General features: G+C 45.3%; 1 protein-coding gene and 1 long non-coding RNA gene across 3 annotated transcripts in view; one reads left to right on the forward strand and one right to left on the reverse strand.

Moving 5' to 3' along the window:
• TMEM132E (transmembrane protein 132E) overlaps positions 1-9181 on the forward strand; it is a 64227-nt gene extending 55046 nt beyond the window's left edge. Inside the window, exons 6-9 of the mRNA XM_060756883.2 lie at positions 3012-3217; positions 4927-5209; positions 6391-6582; positions 6691-9181. Of these exons, the coding sequence (XP_060612866.2) occupies positions 3012-3217; positions 4927-5209; positions 6391-6582; positions 6691-7725 (1716 nt within the window). The 3' untranslated portion in view covers positions 7726-9181. The remainder of the gene's footprint in view (positions 1-3011; positions 3218-4926; positions 5210-6390; positions 6583-6690) is intronic.
• The window catches only part of LOC132763901 (uncharacterized), a 112053-nt gene continuing 96281 nt past the window's right edge, over positions 9171-24942 (reverse strand). The window contains exons 3-4 of one of the 2 annotated variants that reach the window (XR_010910347.1): positions 17915-18094; positions 9171-11011 (exon numbers count right to left, since the gene is read on the reverse strand). This is a non-coding gene — a long non-coding RNA (uncharacterized lncRNA). Of the gene's footprint in view, positions 11012-15820; positions 15882-17914; positions 18095-24942 lie in introns of those variants that run through there. The other variant, XR_009630283.2, reaches the window with a different exon arrangement.

The raw sequence follows: 24942 nt of genomic DNA on the forward strand, positions 1-24942 counted from the left end.
CATAAAACCAGTTGGTGGATTCAACACCTTGGAGAGCTTGCCCATACAACCAAATGATAAATCCAGCACTCACCATACAACCAGTTGGTGGATTCAACACCTTGGGGAGCTTGCCCCATACAACCAAATGGCAAATCCAGCACTCCCAATACAACCAGTTGGTGGATTCAGCATCTCGGAGAGGTCTCCCCATGCAATTATTTGGTGGATTCAGTACCTTGGACAGCTCACCCCATACAACTAAATGGTGACATCAGCACCTCACATAGCTCTCCCCATACAACCAGTTTGTGGGTTCAGCATCTTGGAGAGCTCACCCCATACAACCAAATGGCAAATCCAGCACTCCAATACAACAAGTTGGTGGATTTAACATCTCAGAGACGTCTCCCCATGCAATCAGTTGGTGGGTTCAGCACCTTGGAGAGCTCCCCCATACAACGAAATGGCAAATCCAGCACTCCCAATGCAACCAGTTGGTGGATTCAACATCTCGGAGAGGTCTCCCCATGCAACCAAATGGCAAGTCTACCTCTCCCAATACAACCAAATGGGGACTTCAACATCTCGTAGAGCTCTCCCCATGCAACCAGTTGGTGGATTCAGCACCTTGGAGAGCTTGCCCCATGCAACCAAATGACAAATCCAGCACTCCCAATACAACCAGTTGGTGGATTCAGCATCTCGGAGAGTTGGTGGATATGGAGCCCCCGGTGGCACAGTGGGTTAAACCCCTATGCCGGCAGGACTGAAGACCAACAGGTCACAGGTTCGAATCCGGGGAGAGGCGGATGAGCTCCCTCTATCAGCTCCAGCTCCTCATGCGGGGACATGAGAAAAGGATGATAAAAACATCAAATCATCCGGGCCTCCCCTGGGCAACATCCTTGCAGACAGCCAATTCTCTCGCACCAGAAGTGACTTGCAGTTTCTCAAGTTGCTCCTGACACGACAAAAGCGCCTTGGAGAGCTCACCCCATACAACCAAATGGCAAATCCAGCACTCCCAATACAACCAGTTGGTGGATTCAGCATCTCAGAGAGGTCTCCCCATGCAATCAGTTGGTGGATTCAGCACCTTGGAGAGCTCTAGCCATACAACCAAATGGCGACTCCACCTCTCCCAATACAACCAAATGGTGACTTCAGCATCTTATAGATCCCCCCCCCCCCCCCCCCCGTGTAACCAGTTGGTGAATTCAGCACCTTGAAGAGCTGGCCCCATACAACCAAATAGCAAATCCGGAACTCCCAATACAAACAGTTGGTGGATTCAGCACTTTGGAGAGCTCAACCCACTCAACCAAATAGTGGATTAAGCACCTTGGAAAGGTCTCCCCATGCAATCAGTTGGTGGATTCAGCACCCTGGAGAGCTCTCCCAATACACCCAAATAGTGAATTCAGCACCTTGGAGAGCTCTCACCATGCAACTAATTGGTGAATCCAGCATCTTGGAGAGGTCTCCCCATACACCCAAATGATGACATCAGTACCTGTGAGAGCTCCATGGCCTTAAGTCCAAAGCCTTCGCTTTGGGCAACTCCTTCGTCATTGAAACAGGAGTCTGGCACTTTGGGGGGTCCGGCATGAAAGCTCCTATTGTGCTCGAGAGTCTTCAATCGGGTTCCTAGCTCGGAAAAGGAAGCCTGGGAAGCCACCCGTGTCATGGATACTTATTGAAATGTTCTCCAATACATTTTCAGTGGGACAGAGGATCTGAGGCACTTTCAGAGAAAGAGATACACAGACTCCAAGTACTAGGTTTTCAGAATAGCTACATATTGGTAACACAGACAAAATAATAATATAATAGTAATTATATACTTTATTTATACAGTATATAAATACAGAACACATATACAGAAAAAATTCAATGCTGTTTTACAATTAGCAAGCACATACAATAAACAAAGGTAAAGCCTTTCCCCACCTTTTCCATTTCCGACATCTAGAGGCTGTGCTCGACTCTGTCCATAAGGGGGTGCTGTCACTCCCTCTTCCATGCCAAGCAGCTTTGTCGCCCTTAGATGTCCTCCTGATTTCGAGTTGCTGGGCGCCTTTTATTACCTCCCCGCTTAAAGCAGTACCTATTTATCTACTCACATTTCTGTTTTCAATCTGCTAGATAGGCAGGGAGCTGAGTCTGACAGCACGTGCTCACCTCGACCTGCCAACCTTTTGATCAGCAGGATTTTCTGTGCTAAGCTTGGCCTCTGTTATCATATTATTCTTATTAGTATCATATTATTATTTTGGTAGCTGTAGGTTTTTTCGGGCTATACGGCCATGTTCTAGAGGCATTCTCTCCTGACGTTTCGCCTGCATCTATGGCAAGCATCCTCAGAGGTAGTGAGGTCACTACCTCTGAGGATGCTTGCCGTAGATGCAGGCAAAATGTCACAAGAGAATGCCTCTAGAACATGGCTGTATAACCCGAAAAAACCTACAACAACACAGTGATTCCGGCCAATAAAGCCTTCGACAACATTTTATTATTTTTATTATTATTATTTTTCTATATTATTATCACATTATTGTTATTACTATTTTCCCTATATTATTATTATTTTCTTAATTATTATCATTACCATTTTTCTTATGATTATTTTATTATTTTTCTAATACTGTTGCTGTCATTCATCTTATATTTTCATTTTCTTATATTATCATTATCTTATTAATTTTTTCTATTATTATTATTATTATTATTATTATTATTATTATTATAAACCTCAGGTGGCACAGTGGGTTAAACCCTCGTGCTGGCAGAACTGATGACCGACAGGTGGGGGTTTGAATCTGGAGACAGCCTGGATGAGCTCCCTCTGTCAGCTCCAGCTCCCCATGTGGGGACATGAGAGAAGCTTCCCACAAGGATGGTCAAACATCAAAACATCTTGCCAGGCCTTCATAAGCCCTTCCTTAGCCAGACCCCCAGTTGTTCAATTTCATTCAATCTGGACTTCACCATACTGACTTCTACACCCTATCGTCCTTCTCTCGCTGCAGGTCTCCAACGGCTGCGACTACGTCTTTGTGAGTGGGAAGGAGACGGGGGGTTCCATGAACGCGGGGGTCTCCTTCGGCTACGAGCACCTTAGCGCTGTCCTGGAGGTGACCGTCTGGGTGCCCCGCATCCCGCTCCGCATCGAGCTCTCTGACCCCCATCTCAGCCAAGTCAAAGGCTGGAGGATCCCCATCTTGGCCGACCGCAGGTAGTCACCTGTCTCCCTTCTCCAGCTCACAGTGTCTTCATGGCAGGCTCTCTTTCCTTCCTCCTTCCTGCCTGATCCTTCCTTCTCTCCCATTCTTCCTCCTTCCTTCTCTTACTTCCCCTTATACAGCTTCTCCTTTTTTTCTTCCCTTCTTTCTTTTTCTTCTTTCTCTCTTCTCTTTCTCTCACATAGCTTCCCCTTCTTTCTTTCTTTTCTTTCACTTCTCTTCCTTTCCCTCATACACCTTCCTTTCTTTTCTTCCTACTTCTCTTTCTCTCACATAAGTTCCCTTTCTTTCTCTTTCTCTTCTCTTCCCTTCCTTTCCCTCGTACATCTTCCCCTTTTTTCTTTGCTCTCTCTCTCATATAGCTTCCCCTTCTTTCTTTCTTTTCTCTTCCCTTCCTTTCCCTTCTACACCTTCCCCTTCTTTCTTTTCTTTCTTCCTTCCCCTTCTATTTCTCTCACATAGCTTTGTTTCTTTTCTTCTTCTTCTCTTTTCTTTCTCTCACATAGCTTCCCCTTCTTTTTCCTTTCTCTTCTCTTCCCTTTCTTTCCCTCGTACACCTTCTCCCTTCTTTTTCTTCCTTCCTCTCTTCTTTCTCTTACATAGCTTCCCCTTCTTTCTCTTTTTTTTTCTCTTCTCTTCCCTTTCTTTCCCTCATACACCTTCTCCCTTTTTCTTCCTCTCTTCCTTTCCCTTTTTCTTCCTTCCTGTTTCCCTCATACACATTCCTGTTCCCCTTCTTTGTTTTTTCTTTTCTTTTCTCTTCTCTTCCCTTCCTTTCCCTCGTACACCTTCCCTCTTCTTTCTTTTCTTTTTTTATTCCCTGTTGATTTCTTTCACATAGCTTTCTTTCTTTTCTTCTTCTCTTTCTCTCACATAGCTTCCCCTTCTTTCTCTTTTCCTTTCTCTTCTCTTCCCTTTCTTTCCCTCATACACCTTCTCCCTTTTTCTTCCTTCCTCTCTTCCTTTCCCTTTTTCTTCCTTCCTGTTTCCCTCATACACATTCCTGTTCCCCTTCTTTGTTTTTTCTTTTCTTTTCTCTTCTCTTCCCTTCCTTTCCCTCATACACCTTCCCTCTTCTTTCTTTTCTTTTTTTATTCCCTGTTGATTTCTTTCACATAGCTTTCTTTCTTTTCTTCTTCTCTTTCTCTCACATAGCTTCCCCTTCTTTCTCTTTTCCTTTCACTTCTCTTCCCTTTCTTTCCCTCGTCCATCTTCTCCCTTCTTTTTCTTCCTTCCTCTCTTCTTTCAATCACATAGCTTCTCTTTCTTTTTTTATTTCTCTTCCCTTTCTTTCCCTTATACACCTTCCTTCCCCTTCTTTCTTTTCTTCCTTCCTCCTTCTCTTACTTTCCCTTATACAGAACCTTCCTTCCTTTTCTTTCTTTCCTTTTTTCTTCCTTCCTGTTTCCCTTGTACACCTTCCCCTTCTTTCTTCTTCTTCTTTCTTCCCTCTTCTCTTTCTCCCACATAGCTTCCCCTTCTTGCTTTCTTTTCCTTTCTCTTCTCTTCCCTTTGGGAAGAATTAGGAAGTGGCTTCTAGATAAAAGAATAAATAGACGAAAGGAAGATGATCCAACTTTGAGAAGAGTCCCTCATGTTGATGTTCATGTCTTTGTGTTAGAGAGAGGCCTTGTGATGCTCTCTTCTCAATCACACTGAAGGCATATTATTAGAGTTAGCATTTCTCCCATCACCTCCGCAGGTCGGTCCGAGAGAGCGAGGATGACGAAGAGGAGGAGGAGGAGCGGCGCCAGAGCCGGGGTTGTGCCCTCCAGTTCCAGCGCACCTCCTTGCGTGTCTTCACCCAGTTCCACACCACATCCTCTGAAGGCAGCGACCAAGTGGTCACCATGCTGGGCCCCGAGTGGCTGGTGGAGGTCACCGACCTGGTGGGGGACTTCATGCGGGTGGACGATCCCCGGGTGGCCCGCCTGGTGGACGGCCGGACCCTGGCTGGACGGGAGCCCGGCACCACTCTCTTCAAGGTCAGGAGGCCCTCATCATTAGTCATAAGATGTAATAAAAACATTCCCTACAGATGCCCACCCCAGCTCTGTTGGAGGACATCCCTCCAAGGTGTTATTGGTGCCAACATCAAGTTGAAACACAGAGGGGTTTTTAGGATTATTATTATTGGTTTTCCCTGTAATAGGCAGTAAGAGCACCTAAAGCTTCAGAGAGTTTCTGTTCAACCATTTCAAAGCTCTCTGCTTGAGTGGTGATGGCAGGATCGTCAGCATAGATGAAACTCTCTGTCCCTCTACAGTTAATAGATAGATAGATAGATGAAAAGAAAGTTTCCTAACTTTTGGAAAAGAGTCCTTCATGCTGCCTCATTATTATTATTATTGAAAGGGACCCCAGGGGTCATTTATTATTAGTATAGTATTGGTGGTATTATTATTGTTGTTATTATTATTGAAAGGGACCCCAAGGGGTCATTTATTATTAGTATAGTAGGTATTATTACTATTACTATAATTATTACTATATTGTTGTTGTTGTTGTTGTTGTTAAAGGGTCTCCAGAGGTCGGTCTCCAGAGGTCATTTATTATTAGTGCAGTATTGGTGGTGGTATTATTATTATTATTATTATTATTATTATTGGAAAGGATTGCAGAGATAATTTATCATTAGTATATTATCAGTTTCATTATTATTATTCTGTCATTATTATCATTATTGAAAGGGACCCCAGGGATCATTTATCATTAGTATAGTATTGGTTTCAGCATCATCATCATCATCATCATCATTATTATTACTATTATCATCATCATCATCATCATTATTGAAAGGGACCCCAGGGTATTATTATTATTATTATTATTATTATTGGAAGGTAATCCAGAGGTAATTTATCATTAGTATAGTATTGGTTTCAGTATTATTATTAGTGTTATTATTGGGAGGGACCCCAGGGGTCATTTATTATTAGTATAGTATTATGGTTAGTATTATTATTAGTAGTATTTAGATCCCGCTTCTTCTCTCCCAAAAATATTTGCAAAGTGGATAAGGCTTTGCAGGGGGGCACCACTGAAGCTCTCCTGGCAGAGGGCCAGCCATACCTCTGTTGCAAAGCCCCCAAGAATGGCTCTTGAAGTCAAGGAAGGTATCTTTCCTGGGCGTTTGATCTCTTTCCTTGTTTACTTGCTTCCTTAGGTGGTCTCCCCGCTGACGGATGCAGTGCTGGGGGAGGCGGCGGTGACGGTGGCGGAGGAGAAGGTCTCCCTGACGGCGCTGAAGGCCCAGCTGGTCTCCAACCTCTCCCTCTCCCTGCAGCCCAGTCCGGGCAGCAGCCACACCATTGTGGCTAAAGCCAGTGCCCAGCAGGCCCTCAGCCTCCCAAAGCAGGTCTAGCAACATGAATCTACATGCGTGTGTGTGTGTGTATGAAATGTATGAGGCATAATCCTGAATGAAACATATGAAGTATAATCCCCTTCTCACTCTCTCTTCCAGGAGGCCTTGCTGAGTCTTTGGGTGTCCTACAGTGATGGCACCACGGCACCACTCTCCTTGTATGACTCACGGGACTACACGCTGGCGCTGAGCAGCCAGGATCCCTCGGTGGTCTCGGTGGTAACTGGTGGGGCCTTCCCGCTACTCCGGGCTGAGGGCGAGGGCTCTGGGGCGCTGGTGAAGGCTGAGCTGACCATCTGTGAGGCCTGCCAGAAGACCAAGCGCAAGAGCACCTTGGCCACTGCCATGGTGGGCGTTCAGGTCCACTTCCCCTCTGAGGAGGAGCCCACTTATGACTATGAGCCGGTACAGACCCCGAAGGAGAGAGGGACTCCCGGTGGAAGTGACAGCCACACGACGACCCGCTTGGACGTTTCCTGGCGCTTGGTGCCACCCAGTCCGGAGACCCGCTTGCCCAGTGCGGTGCTCCCAACGAAGGACTTCCCGACCCTGCCCACTGGCTACGTCCAAGTCCCCCGTGGCCTGACAGACCTGGAGATTGGCATGTACGCCCTCCTCGGGGTCTTCTGCCTTGCCATCTTGGTCTTCCTTATCAACTGCATTGTCTTTGTGCTCAAGTATCGGCACAAGCGCATCCCGCCGGAAGGCCAGACCAACATGGACCACTCGCACCACTGGGTCTTCCTGGGCAATGGGCAGCCCCTACGGGCCCAGGCTGAGCTGGCCACCCCGCCGGCTGACCCACTGGAGGGCGTCCCAAGCTGCTGCCATGGCGACCACCACAGCAGCGGGGGCTCCTCGCAGACCAGTGTCCAGAGCCAGGTCCATGGCCGCGGGGATGGCTCCTCGGGGGGCTCAACCCGAGACCAGAGTGAGGACCCCCTCCACTCGCCTACCTCCAAGCGCAAGCGGGTCAAGTTCACCACCTTCGCCACCATGCCCTCCGAGGAGATGGGTTATGACTCGGTCCCCGTGGCCGACGAGGAGGATCTGGAATGGGTCTGCCAGGACGTGGGCCTCCAGGACCCCGAGGAGCTTCACAACTACATCCACAGGATCAAGGAGATGGCATAAAAAATGGGAAGGAGCCCAACTTGCTGGGCCGTTCCTTCTGGGGTCAATACGACTACATTGTGCTGCCCTTTGGTCTTCTCAGCGTGGCTGCAATGCCCTTCGGCCTTATTCTGGGCCTGGTTGGAGACCCCAACTTTTTTTTTTTTTGCCAGGAAAGGGGTTCCCCGTGTAATCCAGGTTTGATGTGGATATGTCGAAATGTCCTTGGGCCTCCTTTGGGTCCCAGTTGGAGACCCTGAATTTTTTGCAGGGAAAGGGGATCCTTCCAGTCTAGGTTTGATTTGGAGATGTTGTGATGCTCTTCGGCCTTCTGAACGCAGTTGTGATGCCCTTCAGCCAACTTCTGGCTGGGAGACCCCAATTTTTTGTCGGGAAAGGGGAGGTCTCTTCAATCCAGTTTGGATACGGATACATTGTAATGCCCTTCAGCCTTCTTCTTGAGATCTTGGCATATGCGGCGAAAGGGGTCCAACTCCAATCTAGATCTGATCTGGATACTGAGCCGGGTATGATGCCCAACTCTTGGGCCCATTTGGGGACTTTGACATTTGCAAAGAAAGGGTAGAATGGGACACTCCGTTGGGGGGTAACAATCACACTAGATCTGATCATGGCGGGGTCCAAATTGGGCCCCGTGAAAAGCGTATCGGGGGCAACGCCATCGACGAGCAAGAGATCCATACCGAGTTGGAATACATTTCAGCGTCGGAGAGGGAACGTCGTTACTTTTTGCCTTCCCAGAATCCACCGCTTGCCTTTTTTGCCGCCCGTCTCCCAAAAGGCAAAACTTGGGTTTCCACGTTGGGTCTTTTTTTTAATTTTATTTACAAAATACAAAAAAATCTTTCTTTCTTGCACAATAAATAAATGTGGGATAAACGGATATACCGTTCAGGGATGCAACCCGATCCCGGATTGGCATGCATGGAAGAAGCCGCCGGGAGAGGACTCAATGGAGGACTTACACAGGATCACGGATTCCCATCAGGCACTGTTAGTTCATGGGAAGCAGCAATGGAGGGACGTTACGGCCCTTTGCTTTGCTCTCCGTTCCCAATTCTAGTGCCTATGCTGCCTTACTGAATGTCCCGGTCCCGATTCTTCTTGATTGGGGTTGTTGACATGCAACTTGGCTTCCTCGAACAGCAAAAGTTGGGTGAGGGGAGATACTGGAGGCCTATTTTGGTGGGACGGTGGTCTCGTTGGGGTCTCTATCGAGGTCTCGGACCGGTGTTTTCACTCAAGGCTCCGGAAAGTTGGCTTTGCGCTCGGCCGTCCGTTTCTGCACTGTGAAGCCATCCCCTCCTTTTTCATTGGCCGGCCTGCTGTGACATCACGGGATGCGGGAGTGTAGCTCCGCCCCTCATGGATTTGGGCAGATGGGAGGAGGGAGTAAGAGTGTTCAAAGGGACTGGATTTCACCTTTTTTATATTAAAAGAAAATTACTCAACTGAACCTGGTCAACGGCTCCCTTATTTGTTCATTGTCAACTTGAATATGTGTCTCTCTCTCTCTGGTGAAATGGGTCTTTTCAGTCCTTAGAGGGTCTCCCACACCACTGGTGTCCCAGTCATGGCTCTCCAAACTGGGCTTTTCGATCCACGGGGATTCTTACATATTCACCCACCCAGCTACCAAAATCCGTGAAGCCAAGGTTAGTGGCACTATGCTACAAGGAACAATATTGGTGATGTCGGATACTCACTGCTTTCGGCTCTATTTCAGAGGGAAAATAACCTACCTAACTTCCTTCCCACTTTCATCAATCCAGAAGATAACCTTCCTTCCCTCTGTCCATCTGTCCTTCTCCTCTCTTCCTTCATCATTTCTCTCCCTCCTTCCTTTCTTCTCTCCTTCCTTCCTTCCTTCCTTGGGCATCCCAGAAGGCAATGGGCATCCCAGAAGGCAATCAATCTTCCTTCCTTCCTTCCTTCCTTCCTTCCTTCCTTCCTTCCTTCTCTCCATCCGTCCTCTTTTTCTTCCTTCTTTTCTTGGGCATCTGAGAAGGCAATCAATCTTCCTTCCTTCCTTCACTGTGTCCTTCCTTTCCTCCTCCTTTCTTCCTTGGTCATCCCAGAAGCATCCAGTCTTCCTTCCTTCCTTCTCTCCACATGTCCTTTTTTTCTTCCTTTCTTGGGCATCCACGAAGGCAACAAATCTTCCTTCCTTCTCTCCATCCTTCCTTTCCTCTTCCTTCCTTCTCTCAATCTGTCCTCTTTTTCTTCCTTCCTTCCTTTCTTAGGCATCTGAGAAGGCAACCAATCCTCCTTCCTTCTCTCCATTCTTCCTGTCCTCCTCCTTCCTTCCTTGGTCATCCCAGAAGGCATCCAGTCTTCCTTCTCTCCTTCCTTCCTTCCTTCCTTCCTTCCTTCCTTCCTTCCTTCCTTCCTTCTTTCCTTCCTCCCTGCCTCCCCTCCCCTTCCTTTCCTTTCCCTTCCTCCTCTCTTCTCTTCTTCCTTCCTTCCTTGGTCTTGCGCATCCCAGAAGACAACCAATCTTCCTTCCTTCTCTCCATCTGTCCTTCTCTTAGTCTCCCTTCCTTCTCTCCTTCCTTCTTCTTTCTCTCCCTCCTTCCTTTCTTCTCTCCGTCCATCCTCTTCTTTTTCCTTCCTTCCTTTCCTGATCATCCCAGAAGGCAACCAGTATTCCTTCCTTCCATTGTTCCCTCCTTCTTAGGGCAACCCAGAAGGCAATTGACCATCCACCCTCCCTCCCTCCTTTCTTTTCTTCCTTCTTTCGGTATCCCAGAAGGCAACTAATCCAGAAGGCAGTCTCCCTCCCTCCCTTTTTCTTCCTTCCTCCTTCCTTCTTTCTCCCTTCTCTTTTTTTCCCTCCTTTTTCTTCCTTCCTCCTTCCTTCCTTTCCTTTCCCTTCTCTTTCTTTCTTTCCTTCCATCCATCCATCCTCTCCCCCTCTCTTTTTCCTTCCTTCTTTCCTCTCACACCTTTTCCACTTTTCCTTCCGCTCCCTTCTTTTCCTTTCTTTCTCCTTATCCCTTCCATTCCTTTCCCGGCAACGTCACAGAGGAGGGCCACTTCACCTCATCCACTGCCGTGTCAAAATAATAATAATAATAATTATATATATCCATCCTTCTCTTTTGGAGACAAAATGCAAGGGGATTTGGTTCTGATGCGGAGAGATTTCCCTTGAAACTCCCATTTTAAGTAGAGATACAGCTGGCAAAAGAAGGCTTTAACGGGATATTTGGGCTCCAATGCGCGGCGGAAGCGAATCCGGATTAACGCCTGCCGCAAAGACCGGGAATCCGACAAAGAGGAAAGCCTATAAAGAACCAACGTCATCCCATTAATAGTTGCAAACCAACGCGAGGTCAGGTTAGATGGCCTCTAGGGGACCCCTTTCCCCCACTTTGGGCAGTATAGGAATCCCTCCTCCTCCCTGAAATCCCAACCTGTGATCAAACCGAAAAAGCGGTGGGGAAGGAGAGCTTAACGGGGAAAGGACCTAATCCGATCAATCTGTTCGAGGGATCAAAGGCTTAACAATGTCGAAAACGGGAAGGGCTTTTTGTAGGGCGGGCAAGCGGGCATCCCAGGCCTTTGCAAAGGGTTTATACTGGCCATTCTGCAGTCCCGTATGGGGTTCCTCCTCTCAAGAGGCTACATAGGGGATTCTACGAGTCTAAATAGGGTCCCTTCCCTAGAATACTGTAATGGGGATTCTATATATATAGGGTCCCTTCTCGGGAATTGTAGGACATTGTTATGGTCCTATATAGGGTCCCTTCTCAAGGATACTATATTGGGGATTCTATATATAAAGGGGCCCTTCCCAAGGACACTATATTGGGGATTCTATATATATAGGGGCCCTTCTCGAGAATTGTAGGACATTGTTATGGTCCTATATACCGTCCCTTCTCAAGGATACGATATTGGAGATTCTATATATATAGCGTCACTTCCAAAGCATACGATATTGGGGGTTCTATATATATAGGGTCCCTTCCCAAGGATACTATATTGGGGGTTCTATATATAGAGAGAGTCCCTTCTCAAGGATACTATATTGGGGGTTCTATATATATAGAGTCCCTTCCCAAGGATACTATATTGGGGGTTCTATATATATAGAGTCCCTTCCCAAGGATACTATATTGGAGGTTCTATATATATAGGGGGCCATTCCAAGGATATGATATTGGGTGTTCTATATATATAGGGTCCCTTCCCAACGATACTATATTGGGGATTATATATATGGTCCCTTTTCAAGGATACTATATTGGGGATTCTATATATATAGGGTCCCTTATCAAGGATACGATATTGGGGGTTCTATATATATAGGGTCCCTTCCTAAAGATACTATATTGGAGGTTCTATATATATAGAGAGAGAGTCCCTTCCCAAGGATACTATATTGGGGATTCCATATATATAGGGTCCCTTCCCAAGGATACTATATTGGGGGTTCTATATATATAGGGTCCCTTCCCATGGATACTATATTGGGGATTCTATATATATAGGGTCCCTTCCCAAGGATACTATCTTGGGGATTCTATATATAGCGTCCCTTCCCAAAGATACTATATTGGAGATTCCATATATATTGGAATATAAGATGGATTGTAGGGTATTATTTTGGGGGTCCTATGGTCCCATATGGGGCCCCTTCTCTAAGATACTACATAGGGGATTCTATAAATAGGGTACCTTCTCTAGGATAGTGTATTGGGGATTCTATAGGTTCTATGGACCTATAGGGGGTCTAAATAGGATCCCTTTCTCTAGGGTACAATATGGGAGATTCTATTTAGGTTCCCTTCTTTAGGACACTATACTGGGGATCCTATGGTCCTATATAGGGTCCCTTCCCAAGGGTACTATATTGGGGGTTCTATAGGTTCTATGGACCTATATAAGGGGTCTAAACAGGGTCCCTTTCTCTAGGGCACAATATGGGAGATTCTCTAGGACACAGTATTGGGGATCCTATGGTCCTATATAGGATCCCTTCTCAAGGATACTATATTGGGGATTATATATATATATATCTAGGATATTGTTTTGGTCGTTCTACAGCCCTATATGGGGCCCTTTCTCTTGGGATTCTACGTTGGGGATTCTATGAGTCTAAATAGGGTCCCTTCTTAAGGATACTATATTGGGGATGCTATATAAACTCTCTAGGATATTGTATATATTGGGGTTTTTTTTTCAATCTCATATCCAGGGCCATCAATCTTTGGTTAGATGGCCACCTGTCAGGAGGGCTTTGATTATTATGTTTATTGTTTGATGGTTTCTCGTTTTAGTGCAGAAAGGGGCTGGACTAGATGGCCTTTAGGGATCCCTTCCATGATATATCATTCATATATATATATAAATCTAGAGACCTCTATCTGTGGCTGGATGGCCATCTGTCTGGAGGGTTTCTGGTGCGGAAATGGGGTTAGTCTGGATGGCCTTTAGGGATCCCTTCGAACTCTAGGAGTCTGTCTAAATCATATACTCTTTCAGTCATATTTCCGATGTGTCTTTGCCTGGGTGGCCATCCGTCAAGAGGCCGGATGGCCACCCCTTTGGGCATGGTGTCTCTTCTTATGGCCAAAGGGGGTTGGACTAGATGACCTTTAGGGGTCCCCTTCAAGAGGCAGAATATGCAATTTAAGAGGCAGAATATGCAATTTAAGAGGCAGAATATGCAATTTTGGAAAAGAGAAAACCATGAGAGAGGGCTTCCTCCTGCCTCTCTGGCTGCGCCTCCCTATCTGCTCCCAGCAGCCCAGGGACATTTGCATTTTGATGCAGCCTCCTTTGCAGCCTTGGTCGCTCCCTTCCTTTGATGGGCTTCTCAAGGTGAGACCAACGACTCCATGCGCCAGACGACGCATCAAACATAAAAGCACCGACGCCAAGATATTTTGCAGGCCTAATGAAGGCGCTTATCTGTGTGTCCCACGCCTGTTGCAGAGCGATGGGAGTTGGGAGGGATCCCTAAAGGTTATCCAGTCAACCCATTTCTGTGATGGACACCATCCAAGCCTTCCCGGCAGATGGCCGTCAAGCCAAAGATAAGACGGCCCTAGATTATATGTGTGTGTGTGTGTGTGTACACACATATGCATACACATATATGAGGTAGATATATCATGCAATCCTAGAGTTGAAAGGGCTCCCCAGAGATCATCTAGTTCAACCCCATGCTGCGATAAAGGAAGACACCATACAAGCCCTCCCAGCAGATGGCCATCAAGCGAAAGATAGATTGCACTAGAGTATAGGGATGTGTGTGTGTGTGTATGAGGTAGATATATCATGCAATCCTAGAGTTGGAAGGGATCCCAAAAGGTCATCTAGTCCAACCCCATGCTGCGATAAAGAAAGACACCATCAAAGCCCTCCCGGCAGATGACCATCAAGCCAAAGATCGATTGCACTAGATTATAGGGGTGTGTGTGTGTGTATGTATGCGTATATGAGGTAGATATATCATGCAATCCTAGAGTTGAAAGGGCTCCCCAAAAGTCATCTAGTCCAACCCCATGCTGTGATAAAGGAAGACACCATACAAGCCCACCAAACACATGGCCGTTTGGCCCTAGATAATATTGATCTAGCTATATAAGATATATCATGTAATCCTAGAGTTGGAAGGGCTCCCAAAAGGTCATCCAGTCCAACCTCGTGCTACGATAAAGAAAGACACCATTAAAGCCCTCCTGGCAGATGGCCATCAAGCCAAAGATAGATGGCCCTAGATTATAGGGATGTGTGTGTATACATACGCACACACATGCATACACATATATATGAGGTAGATATATCATGCAATCCTAGAGTTGAAAGGGCTCCCAAAAGGCCATCTAGACCAACCCCATGCTGCGATAAAGAAAGACACCATCAAAGCCCTCCCGGCAGATGGCCATCAAGCCAAAGATAGATTACAGGGATGTGTGTGTGTGTCCAACCCCATGCTGTGATAAAGGGAAACACCATATAAGCCCACCAAACGCATGGCTGTTTGGCCCTAGATAACATCTATCTATATAAGATATATCATGCAATCCTAGAGTTGGAAGGGCTCCCTAAAGGTCATCCAGTCCAACCCCATGGTGCAATAAAGACACCATCAAAGCCCTCCCGACAGATGGCCATGCAGCCATAGATAGATGGCCCTAGATATGATTGAGAGAGCTATTTATGATAGTCATAAATAAGTTGGAAGGGATCTCTAAAGGTCATCCAGTCCAACCCCATGGTGCAATAAAGAAAGACACCATCAAAGCCCTCCCAACAGATGGCCATCCAGTCATAGATAGATGGCCCTAGATATGATTGAGAAAGTTATTTATGATAGGCATACAATAGAATCCTTGAGTTGGAAGGGATCCCTAAAGGTCATCCAATCCAACCTCCTCCTGCCATAAGAGAAGACATCATCCAAACCCTCTTGACAGATGATTGTCCAGCCAAAGACAGCTGGCCCTAGATATTATGTGTGTGTGTGATAGATATATTGTGCACTCCTAGTTAGAAGGGATCCCTAAAGGTCATCTAGTCCAACCCCATGCTGCTATAAAGGGAGATACCATAAAGCCCTACTAACAGATGGCCATCTGGCCCCAGATAATGTGTGTGCATGTGTGTGTGTGTATCTCATGCAGTCCTAGAGTTGGAAGGGATCCCTAAAGGTCATCTAGTCCAGCCCCATGCTGTGATGAGGGAAGACACCATCCAAGCCCTCTTGACAGATAGCCATCCAGCCAAAGACAGACATCAGAGATATGACTGAGAAAGTTGTATATGATTTATATAGACTCCTAGAGTTTGAAGGGATCTCTAAAGGCCATCCAGACTAACCCCATTTCCATACCAGAAATTCTCTGGACAGATGGCCATCCAGCCACAGATAGAGGGCCCTCGATTTATATAAAGATATATCATGGAAGGGATCCCTAAAGGTCATCTAGTCCAGCCCCTTTCTTCACTACAGATGGCCATCCAGCCATAGATATGATAGAGAGGTGATAGATATGTATTCCTGAAAGAGAGGTCTCCAAGTCTCCCTCGAAACACCTTCTCCCTGGGTCAGGTCTTGCCATATCCGGTGTTGCTTTCGACCTTCCCATGCATCCTTGTAATCATGAATGGCCATCTGTCGGGAGGGATCGGATGGTGTCTTCCTTTGGGGTATTTTCCAACGGTAGAGAAAAATATAATTGTAATATGTAACTATATCCCATTATCATCATCATCACCATGTTTATTATGTTTATTGTTTATGTTTATTTATTTTCTGTCCCAATTCAATTACTAGACTTAGGGGGTCCCCATTAGGACTTAGGGTTCTCTTCCTTCAGTTGTTTTCACTTTGCACGATCCCGACTTTTATATATATGTGTGAGTGTGTGTGCGCGTGTGTGTGTATACAGTATATTTAAATGAATCACTCAGCTGTTCAGGTCTGTCTCTCATTCCCACCCACAAAGCAGTTTTGAGATTATATATATGAGAAAAGGAAATCAGAGCGACTTGGTAAATGTCAGCTTTGCAATGAGATGCGTAATGAAATGCCTCGGACGCCAAGGTCTCCATTAATCCTCTGCCCCGAATCCTCCCTTTCCTCTGTTTCGGGTGTTTTGGAGAGACGAGGCCCGAGAGGCAACTTCTCCTTCTGAGATGGCTCATTCCTGTCCTCCTTTCTCCTCAAAGGTCACCTTAATGCAAGACTAATGTATATATGTACGTATATTTTGTGTTGCCTAGGTACCATTGGGACCGCCAACTGACTACTTCCTTCTCCAGCTCTGGGAAAGGACGACTTCCTCCCTTTTCCAGCTTTAGGAAGGCCTGCTTTCTCTGTTCTTCAGTTCTGAAAAAGGGCATACTTCTTTCCTTCCTTCTCCAGCTCTGCAAAAGGCTTCCTTCCTTCCTTCTCCAGTTCTGACAAAGCGTATTTCCTCCTATCTCCAGCTCTGAGAAAGAACCACTTCCTCCCTTCTCCAGCTCTGATGAAACCTTACTTCCTCCCTTTTCCAGCTCTGAGAAAGTCCTATTTTATCCCTTCTCCAGTTCTGATAAAGGCCTCCTTCTTTCTTTCTTTCCTTCCTTCCTTCCTTCCTTCCTTCCTTCCTTCCTTCCTTCCTTCCTTCCTTCCTTCCTTCCTTCCTTCCTTCTCCAGTTCTGATGAAAGCATATCTCCTCCCTTCTGTAGCTCTGAAAATGGCCTACTTCTTTCCGTCTACAGTTCTGAGAAAGACGTCTTTCCTTCCTCCCTTTTCCAGCTCTGAGAAAGACCTCTTTTATCCCTTCTCCAGCTCTGAAGAGGATCTACTTTCTTCCTTCTCCAGCTCTAAGAAATACTTCCTTCCTTCCTTTCCTCTCCAGCTCAGAGAAAGGCTTACTTTATCCCTTCTCCAGCGCTGAGGAGGATCTACTTTCTTCCTTCTCCACCTCTAAGAAATACTTCCTTCCTTCCTTTCCTCTCCAACTCAGAGAAAGGCTTACTTTATCCCTTCTCCAGCGCTGAGGAGGATCTACTTTCTTCCTTATCCAGCTCTAAGAAAGACTTCCTCCCTTCCTCCCTTCTCCAGCTCAGAGAAAAGCTTACTTTATCCCTTCTCCAGCTCTGAGGAGGAACTACTTTCTCCCTTCTCCCGCTCTGAAAAAGGAATATTGTATCCCTTCTCCAGCTCTGAGAAAGGCCTCCTTCCTTCCTTCCTTCCTTCCTTCCTTCCTTCCTTCCTTCCTTCCTTCCTTCCTTCCTTCCTTCCTTCCTTCCTTCCTTCCTTCTCCAGTTCTGATAAAAGCCTATTTCCTTGTTTCTCCATTTCTGATAATGGTCTCCTTCCTCCCTTCTCCAGCTCCAAGAAAGGCTTATGTTATTTCTTCTCCAGCTCTGAGAAAGGCTTCCTTCTTCCCTTTCCCAGCTCTGAATATGAGCTGCTCCAAATAGGTTCAAGCCTTTCAGGGCCTGATAACGCAGGAGGGGAAATGCAGCACCATATAGGTAAAGGGGCAGCGCAGGGATACCTGCCTAATCTAAATGATGATTTTAGTCCTGGATAGAGTGTCAAGCTTGGCAGATGTGAATGTTCCCTGTCTTGGGTTCAGGGAAGGCTGAGAGCGAGGGAAAGGTGGGCCAGACCCCGCTAGGCTTAGAAGGGAATCTCCCTTCCAGAAGTAAACAAAGGGACTTCCTTAATGCACTGCTTACCATCTGGAGTGGCTTGGTAAACAAACCAGCTTGTCCTGATTAATCCACTCTCACGGCGGTGTCGATTGCTACCTCTTGCACAAAACAACGGCGCCATTGATCCGGCGTCCCTCGGCGCCATCGATTTCCCCTTTGCCAGTCAAGAGTATCTATCTCTTTGTCTATCTCTTATCACCGCATCTGCGGAAAGAGGAAGGAAAGAGGTGTAAGTGTGCGGAGGAGGAGTAAGGCTGTTTGAGTCCAATTCATAAGGGGAAGGGAGCCCCAAAGGACATGTTGTCCATCCCCTTTCCACCTTGCAGGGAGACGCAACTCAAGAACTCCCGGAAGATGCGCCCATTCAGAATGAAGAATGAACGTTGCACTCATATTGGAGTCCCCAACTCAACGGATACATCCCAAGATTGCAATGGATGTAGCTTAGGATTGCGATTGGTATTTCCCAAGATTACAATGGACATATATCCCAAGATTTCAAGATGGCAACCCAACCAATATGTCTGAGGACTGCAATGGAGCAGTTCCACAACACATCTGATACATCCCAAGACTGCAATGGACATATATCCCAAGATTGCGAGATGACAGCCCAAATGATACATCTCAAGATTGCAACGGAGAAGACCCACAACTAGACCGAAAGGTCTCAAGATGACAATAGAGTGGATCCTTAACTCAATGGATACATTCCAAGATTGAAATGGATCCCAAGATTACAAGATGGCAACCCTACTGATACATCTCAAGATTGCAACGGAGAAGACCCACAACTAGACTGAAAGGTCTCAAATGGCAACGGTTTGGATCCCCAAACCAACGGATACATTCCAAGATTGCAATGGATATATATCCCAAGATTGCAAGATGGCAACCCCACTGATACATCTCAAGATTGCAACAGAGAAGACCCACAACTAGACTGAAAGGTCTCAAGATGGCAATGGAGTGGATCCCCAACCCAACAGATACATTCTAAGATTGCAATGGACATATATCCCAAGATTACAAGATGGCAACCCAACTGATACATCTCAAGATTGCAACTGAGAAGACCCACAACTAGACTAAAAGGTCTCAAGATGGCAACCAAGTGGATCCTCAACCCAACAGATACATTCTAAGATTGCAAAATGACAACCCAACAGATACATCTCAAGATTGCAACAGAGATGACCCACAACTAGACTGAAAGTTCCCAAGATGGCAACCAAGTGGATCTTCAACCCAACAGATACACTCCAAGACTGCAAAATGGCAACCCAACAGATACATCTCAAGATTGCAACAGAGATGACCCACAACTAGACTGAAAGTTCCCAAGATGGCAAACAAGTGGATCCTCAATCCAACAGATACACTCCAAGACTGCAAAATGGCAACCCAACAGACACATCTCAAGATTGCAATGGAGAAGACCCACAATAAGACTGAAAGGTCCCAAGATGGCAACCAAGTGGATTCCCAACCCAACTGATACATCCTAAGATTGCAATAGATATATCCCAAGATTGCAAGATGGCAACCCAGCCGATATGTCTGATGATTGCAATGGAGCAGATCCACCACACATCTGATCCACCCCAAGATTGCAAAGAACATCTCCCCAAGATTGCAAGATGGCAACCCAACCGAAAAGTCCCAAGATGGCAATGGAGTGGATCCCCAACCTAACGGATACAGTACATTCTAAGATTGAAATGGACATATATCCCAAGATTGCAAGATGGTAACCCAACTGATACATCTCAAGATCTCAATGGAGAAGATCCACAACTTAACCAAAAGGTCCCAAGATGGCGACAGAGTGAATCTCCAACCCAACGGATACATTCCAAGATTGCAATGGATATACGTACATCCCAAAATTGCAAGAAAGCCACCCAATTGATACATCTCAAGATTGCAATTGAGAAGACCCACAACTAGACCGTAAGGTCCCAAGATGGCAACTGGAGTGTATCCGCAACCCAACTGATGACATCCCAAGATTGCAATGGATATATCCCAAGGTTCCAAAATGGCAACCTAATGGATATGTCCCAAGAGTGCAATAGAGTGGATTCCCAACCCAACGGATATGTCTTGAGATTGCAATGGATACATCCCAAGATTGCAAGATGGCAACCCAACCAAAAGGTCTCAAGATTGCAATGGAGTTGATTCCCAGCCCAGCTGATACATCTCAAGATTGTAATGGATATATCCCAAGGTTGCAATGGATGTATCCTAAGATTGCAATGGATATATCCTAAGATTGCAAGGGATATATCTCAAGGTTGCAAGATGGCAACCCAACCAATATGTCCTAAGATTGCAATGGAGCAGATGCCCAACCCAAATCAACGCATCCCAAGATTGCAATGGATATATCCCAAGATTACAAGATGGCAACACAACCAATATACCCCAAGATTGCAATGGATGCATGCCAAGGTTGCAAGATGGCAACTCAAACAATATGTCTTAACCTAACTGATATGTGCCAAGATTGCAATGGAGTGGATCCCCAACCCAACGGATACATCCCAAGACTGCAATGGATGTATCCCAAGATTACAAGATGGCAACCCAACCGATATCCCCCAAAATTGCAATGGAGCAGATGCCCAACACAATCAACGTTTCCCAAGACTGCAAGGGATGTATCCTAAGATTACAAGATGGCAACCCAATCAATATGTCCCAAGATTACACTGGAGCAGATCCACCTCCCTTCTGAAGGATCTCAAGACGGCAACGTAGTGGATCCCCAAACCCAGATGGACATCCAAAGATTGCAACCCAACTGGAGACGTTCTAAGGTTGCAATGGAATGGATTCTCATCCCAAGACTGCAAGTGTTCTGAAACCACGCTGCCATCGTTTGCCTTTCTCCGCAGAAGCTTCCGGCATCTGCAAAAGACACGGCTTTGGCGGGTTAATTGGCAAAGTAGGCTTTTGCCGTCATGTTCAGGCTGATGGGGAATTTCGCCTCGGGTCGGAAGCCGAAGCCGTTGTAGATGGCAACCGCCTCCGATTTTAACAACTCGTGCTTTTGCAAGCCTTAAGGACATGTCTGCAAAACGGGGCTCTTAAGGAAGCTGGAAAGAAAATCAGCGAACAAGACAGATCCGATTCCCAAAACACGCCGCGTTCATTTGCTCATAGATAGATAAGAGCCTTTCCTATGTCCTACCTGCTTGGGAATGTGCGTATTAGTCATTTCACTTTTTTTTTTTTTGCACTTTGAAGTTTTCTAAAATACACAGGTATCTTTTTTTCCTCTTATTCAAGAGACTCTCTCAATTAACCCATCCATTTTTAGGGAGTTATTATTATTATCATTAATATGTTTATTTATACTCTCCACAAGGAGACTCAAAGCGGCAATGTATCAATTATTAATATTATTATATATCATTATGTTAGATTATTAGTGTTGCTGTTGTTTATTTATACCCTTTTCTCACCACAAAGAGACTCAAAGCAACTAGGTATCAATTATTATTATTATTATTATTGCTTATTTATACTCTGCTTTTTCTCTCCACAAAGAGACTCAAAACAACTATGTATCTGTTGTTATTATTATACATTATTATTATATATTATTATTATTTTATAATATCATTATTCTGTTTATTTATACCCACTTTTTCTTTCCACAAGGAGGCTCAAAGCGGCTATGTATCTATTATTATTATTATTATTATTATTATTATTATTATTTTCTTAGTAAGGAGGGTCCTTGCGGTCATCTAGACTAACCCAATGCAGCATCTCTGGAGAAATGTCAATCAAAAGGAGACAACTTCTCCCAGCGAATGGTGCCTCTGTTATTTATTATTATGATTATTATGTTTTTGTTTATATCTATGTCTATCTACATGTCTATCTATTGACATATCTATCTGTCTATCTTTCTACCTACCTACCTACATGATTATCTATCTATCTGTCTATCTAACTAACTACATATCTACCTACCTACCTACCTATATGTCAATCTCTCTGTCTGTCTGTCTACATATCTGTTTATCTATCTACCAACATGCCTATCTATCTACATATCTGACTGTCTGTCTGTCCATCTACCTACCTACCTACCTACCTGTTTATCTGTATACATATCTATCTGTCTCTCTATCTATCTACATGTCTGTCTGTCTACCTACCTGTTTGTCTGTCTACATGTCTACCTACCTACCTTCCTACCTACCTAGATGTCTGCCTGTCTCTCTATCTCTATCTGTCTGTCTACATATCTATCTATTGGTCTACCTACCTACCTACCTGCCTGTTTGTCTGTCTATCTTTCTGTCTATCTACATATCTACCTACCTACCTACCTGTCTGTCCATCTGTCTGTCTGTCTACATATCTGTCTACCTACCTATCTATCCATCTGTCTACATATCTATCTATTGGTCTACCTACCTACCTGTCTGTCTGTGTATCTATTTTTCTATCTACATATCTGTCTACCTACCTGTCTGTCTGTCTATCTATATATCTGTCTATCTATCTACCTACATAGCTGCCTGCCTATATCTGTCTGTCTGTCTGTCCGTCTTGTCTGTCTACATATCTACCTATCTACCTACATGTCTGTCTGTCTGTCTGTCTGTCTACGTATCCATCTGTCTACATATCTATCTATTGGTCTGCCTACCTGTCTGTCTATCTACATATCTGTCTGTCTACCTCCCTACCTAGATAGTCTGTCTGTCCATCTATCTGTCCGTCTCTCTGTCTACATATCTATCATCTATCTATCTATCTATCTATCTATCTATCTATCTATCTATCCATCCATCCATCCATCCATCTGTCTACATATCTATCTATTGGTCTACCTGTCTGTCTATCTATCTTTCTGTCTATCTACATATGTCTACCTACCTACCTACCTGTCTATCTACATATCTATCTGTCTACCTACCTACATGCCTGTCTGTCTGTCTACATATCTGCCTGCCTGCCTGTCCGTCTTGTCTGTCTACATATCTGTCTACCTGTCTACCTACCTACCTGCCTACATGTCTGTCTGTCTACCTACCTATCCATCTGTCTACATATCTATCTGTTGGTCTACCTACCTACCTACATATCTATCTATCTTTCTGTCTCTGTCCATTTGTCTATCTACATATCTGTTTACATACCTACATGTCTGTCTGTCTATCTGTCTATCTGTCTGTCGTATGGATATGTCACCATCTATCTGTCTACCAATTCATGTCTGTCTACCTACGTACCTACCTACCTACCTGTCTCTCTATTGATACCCCGCTTTCTCTCTCTTCCCTAAAAAGCACTTCTGGAATCCCTCTTGGCTTCTCCTTCCAACCCCATCTTGCAAACAAACCTCAATGCTGGCTTCACCTGTCGGAAGGGAGCCAGGTGTCAGGTATTTTCTTTTCTGTTCCTTTTCCCCGAGCAAAGCAATTGCAAGAGGCAGCAGGGCGCCAATGTCACCGAAACCAATTCCAAACAGGTCTCTGGGATCACGGGGGGGAAAACGTGTATTTATTTATACGTTGAGCGAAAGGGGGCTGCTTCGATTTTGCAGCAGTAGCAGGAGCCAAAACAGAAACGCTGCACCTGTACCCTTCGGGGGATTATTATAGTATTTTGGGAAAGGAGAAGAAATAGAATCAAATAAATGGCTTCCAGAATATGGCTTCATTCATCCATGCTGGTCGGGGAGCATTGCTAGGATCCCCAATTAAGCCCGATCCCTAACTGGATGTAACCCTTGAACTGGCTGCAATTCCCAATGAGGCGGGACCTCAGATTGTCCAAGATCCCTAATAATGCTGTGAATGAGGGTTGAATGAAAAGTCATGGCTCCACCTTCGTAACTCCTCAGTACTGGTATGCAGCAGGTACTGGCTTGTTCAGTAGACTCTCCTCTACAGTTCCATTTTGGCCAGAAGCCTTAGCTTTGAATGGTTGTGTTGTTAAAGTGAAATGTAATGCCTCCACCTTCGTAACTCCTCAACAGATGACAATACTGGTATGCAGCAGGTACTGGCTTGTTCAGTAGACTCTCCTTAACATTGAATGGTTGTGTTGTTAAAGTGCGAAGTGTGGAACCCTGCACAGACCGTCGGTCAGTGCGACTTAAGAAGAAGGTCTCACCCCAAAGGAGATTCATCATAGAATGCAAGCTGTTTATGGTGATTGTGTTGATGTGAGTGCTGTGCATCATTGGGCGAGCAAGTTTAAAGATGTTGAGGTGACACCTTTTGCTGTCAAGAATTCAATGACTGTAAGTTGCTTAAGTCACATTGACTGACCGTCTGCACAGGATTCCATACTTCGCACTTTAACAACACAACCATTCAATGCTGAGTCTTCCTGCCAAAATGGAACTGTAGAGGAGAGTATACTGAACAAGCCAGTACCTGCCGCATGCCAATACTGCCATCTGTTGAGGAGTTATGAAGGTGGAGGAGGCATTACTTTTCATTCAACCCTTGTAATACTATCATTTTTGTTGTAGGTTTTTCTGGCTGCATGGCCATGTTCAAGAAGCACTCTCTCCTGAAGTTTTATCTGCATCTGTGGCAGGCATTGTCAGAGGTTGTGAGGTCCATAGATGCAGGCGAAACGTCAGGAGAGGATGCTTCTGGAACATGACCATGCAGCCTGAAAAACGTACAACATCTCACCATGCCAAAAGAGTGGATGTGGCACTTAATGAGACATGCCCCATTATAGATAGATAGATAGATATGTAGATAGATAGATATGTAGATAGATAGATAGATAGACAGACAGACAGACAACATGAGGATAGACTGAATGGCTCACGGGGTCCCACCCAACTAGGATTCTATGCTATATCTATCATATATATATAAGAGGGTTGAATGCAAAGTAATGCCTCCACTTTCATAACTCCTCAACAGATAGCCGTACTGTTATGCAGCAAGTACTGGCTTGTTCAGTAGACTCTCCTCTACAGTTCCATGTTAGTGGGAAGCCTTAGCATTGACTGGTTATGTTGTTAAAGTGTGAAGTATGGAACCCTGCGCAGACAG

This window comes from Anolis sagrei, chromosome 11, assembly GCF_037176765.1.
Source record: "Anolis sagrei isolate rAnoSag1 chromosome 11, rAnoSag1.mat, whole genome shotgun sequence".
Lineage (NCBI taxonomy): Eukaryota > Metazoa > Chordata > Lepidosauria > Squamata > Dactyloidae > Anolis > Anolis sagrei.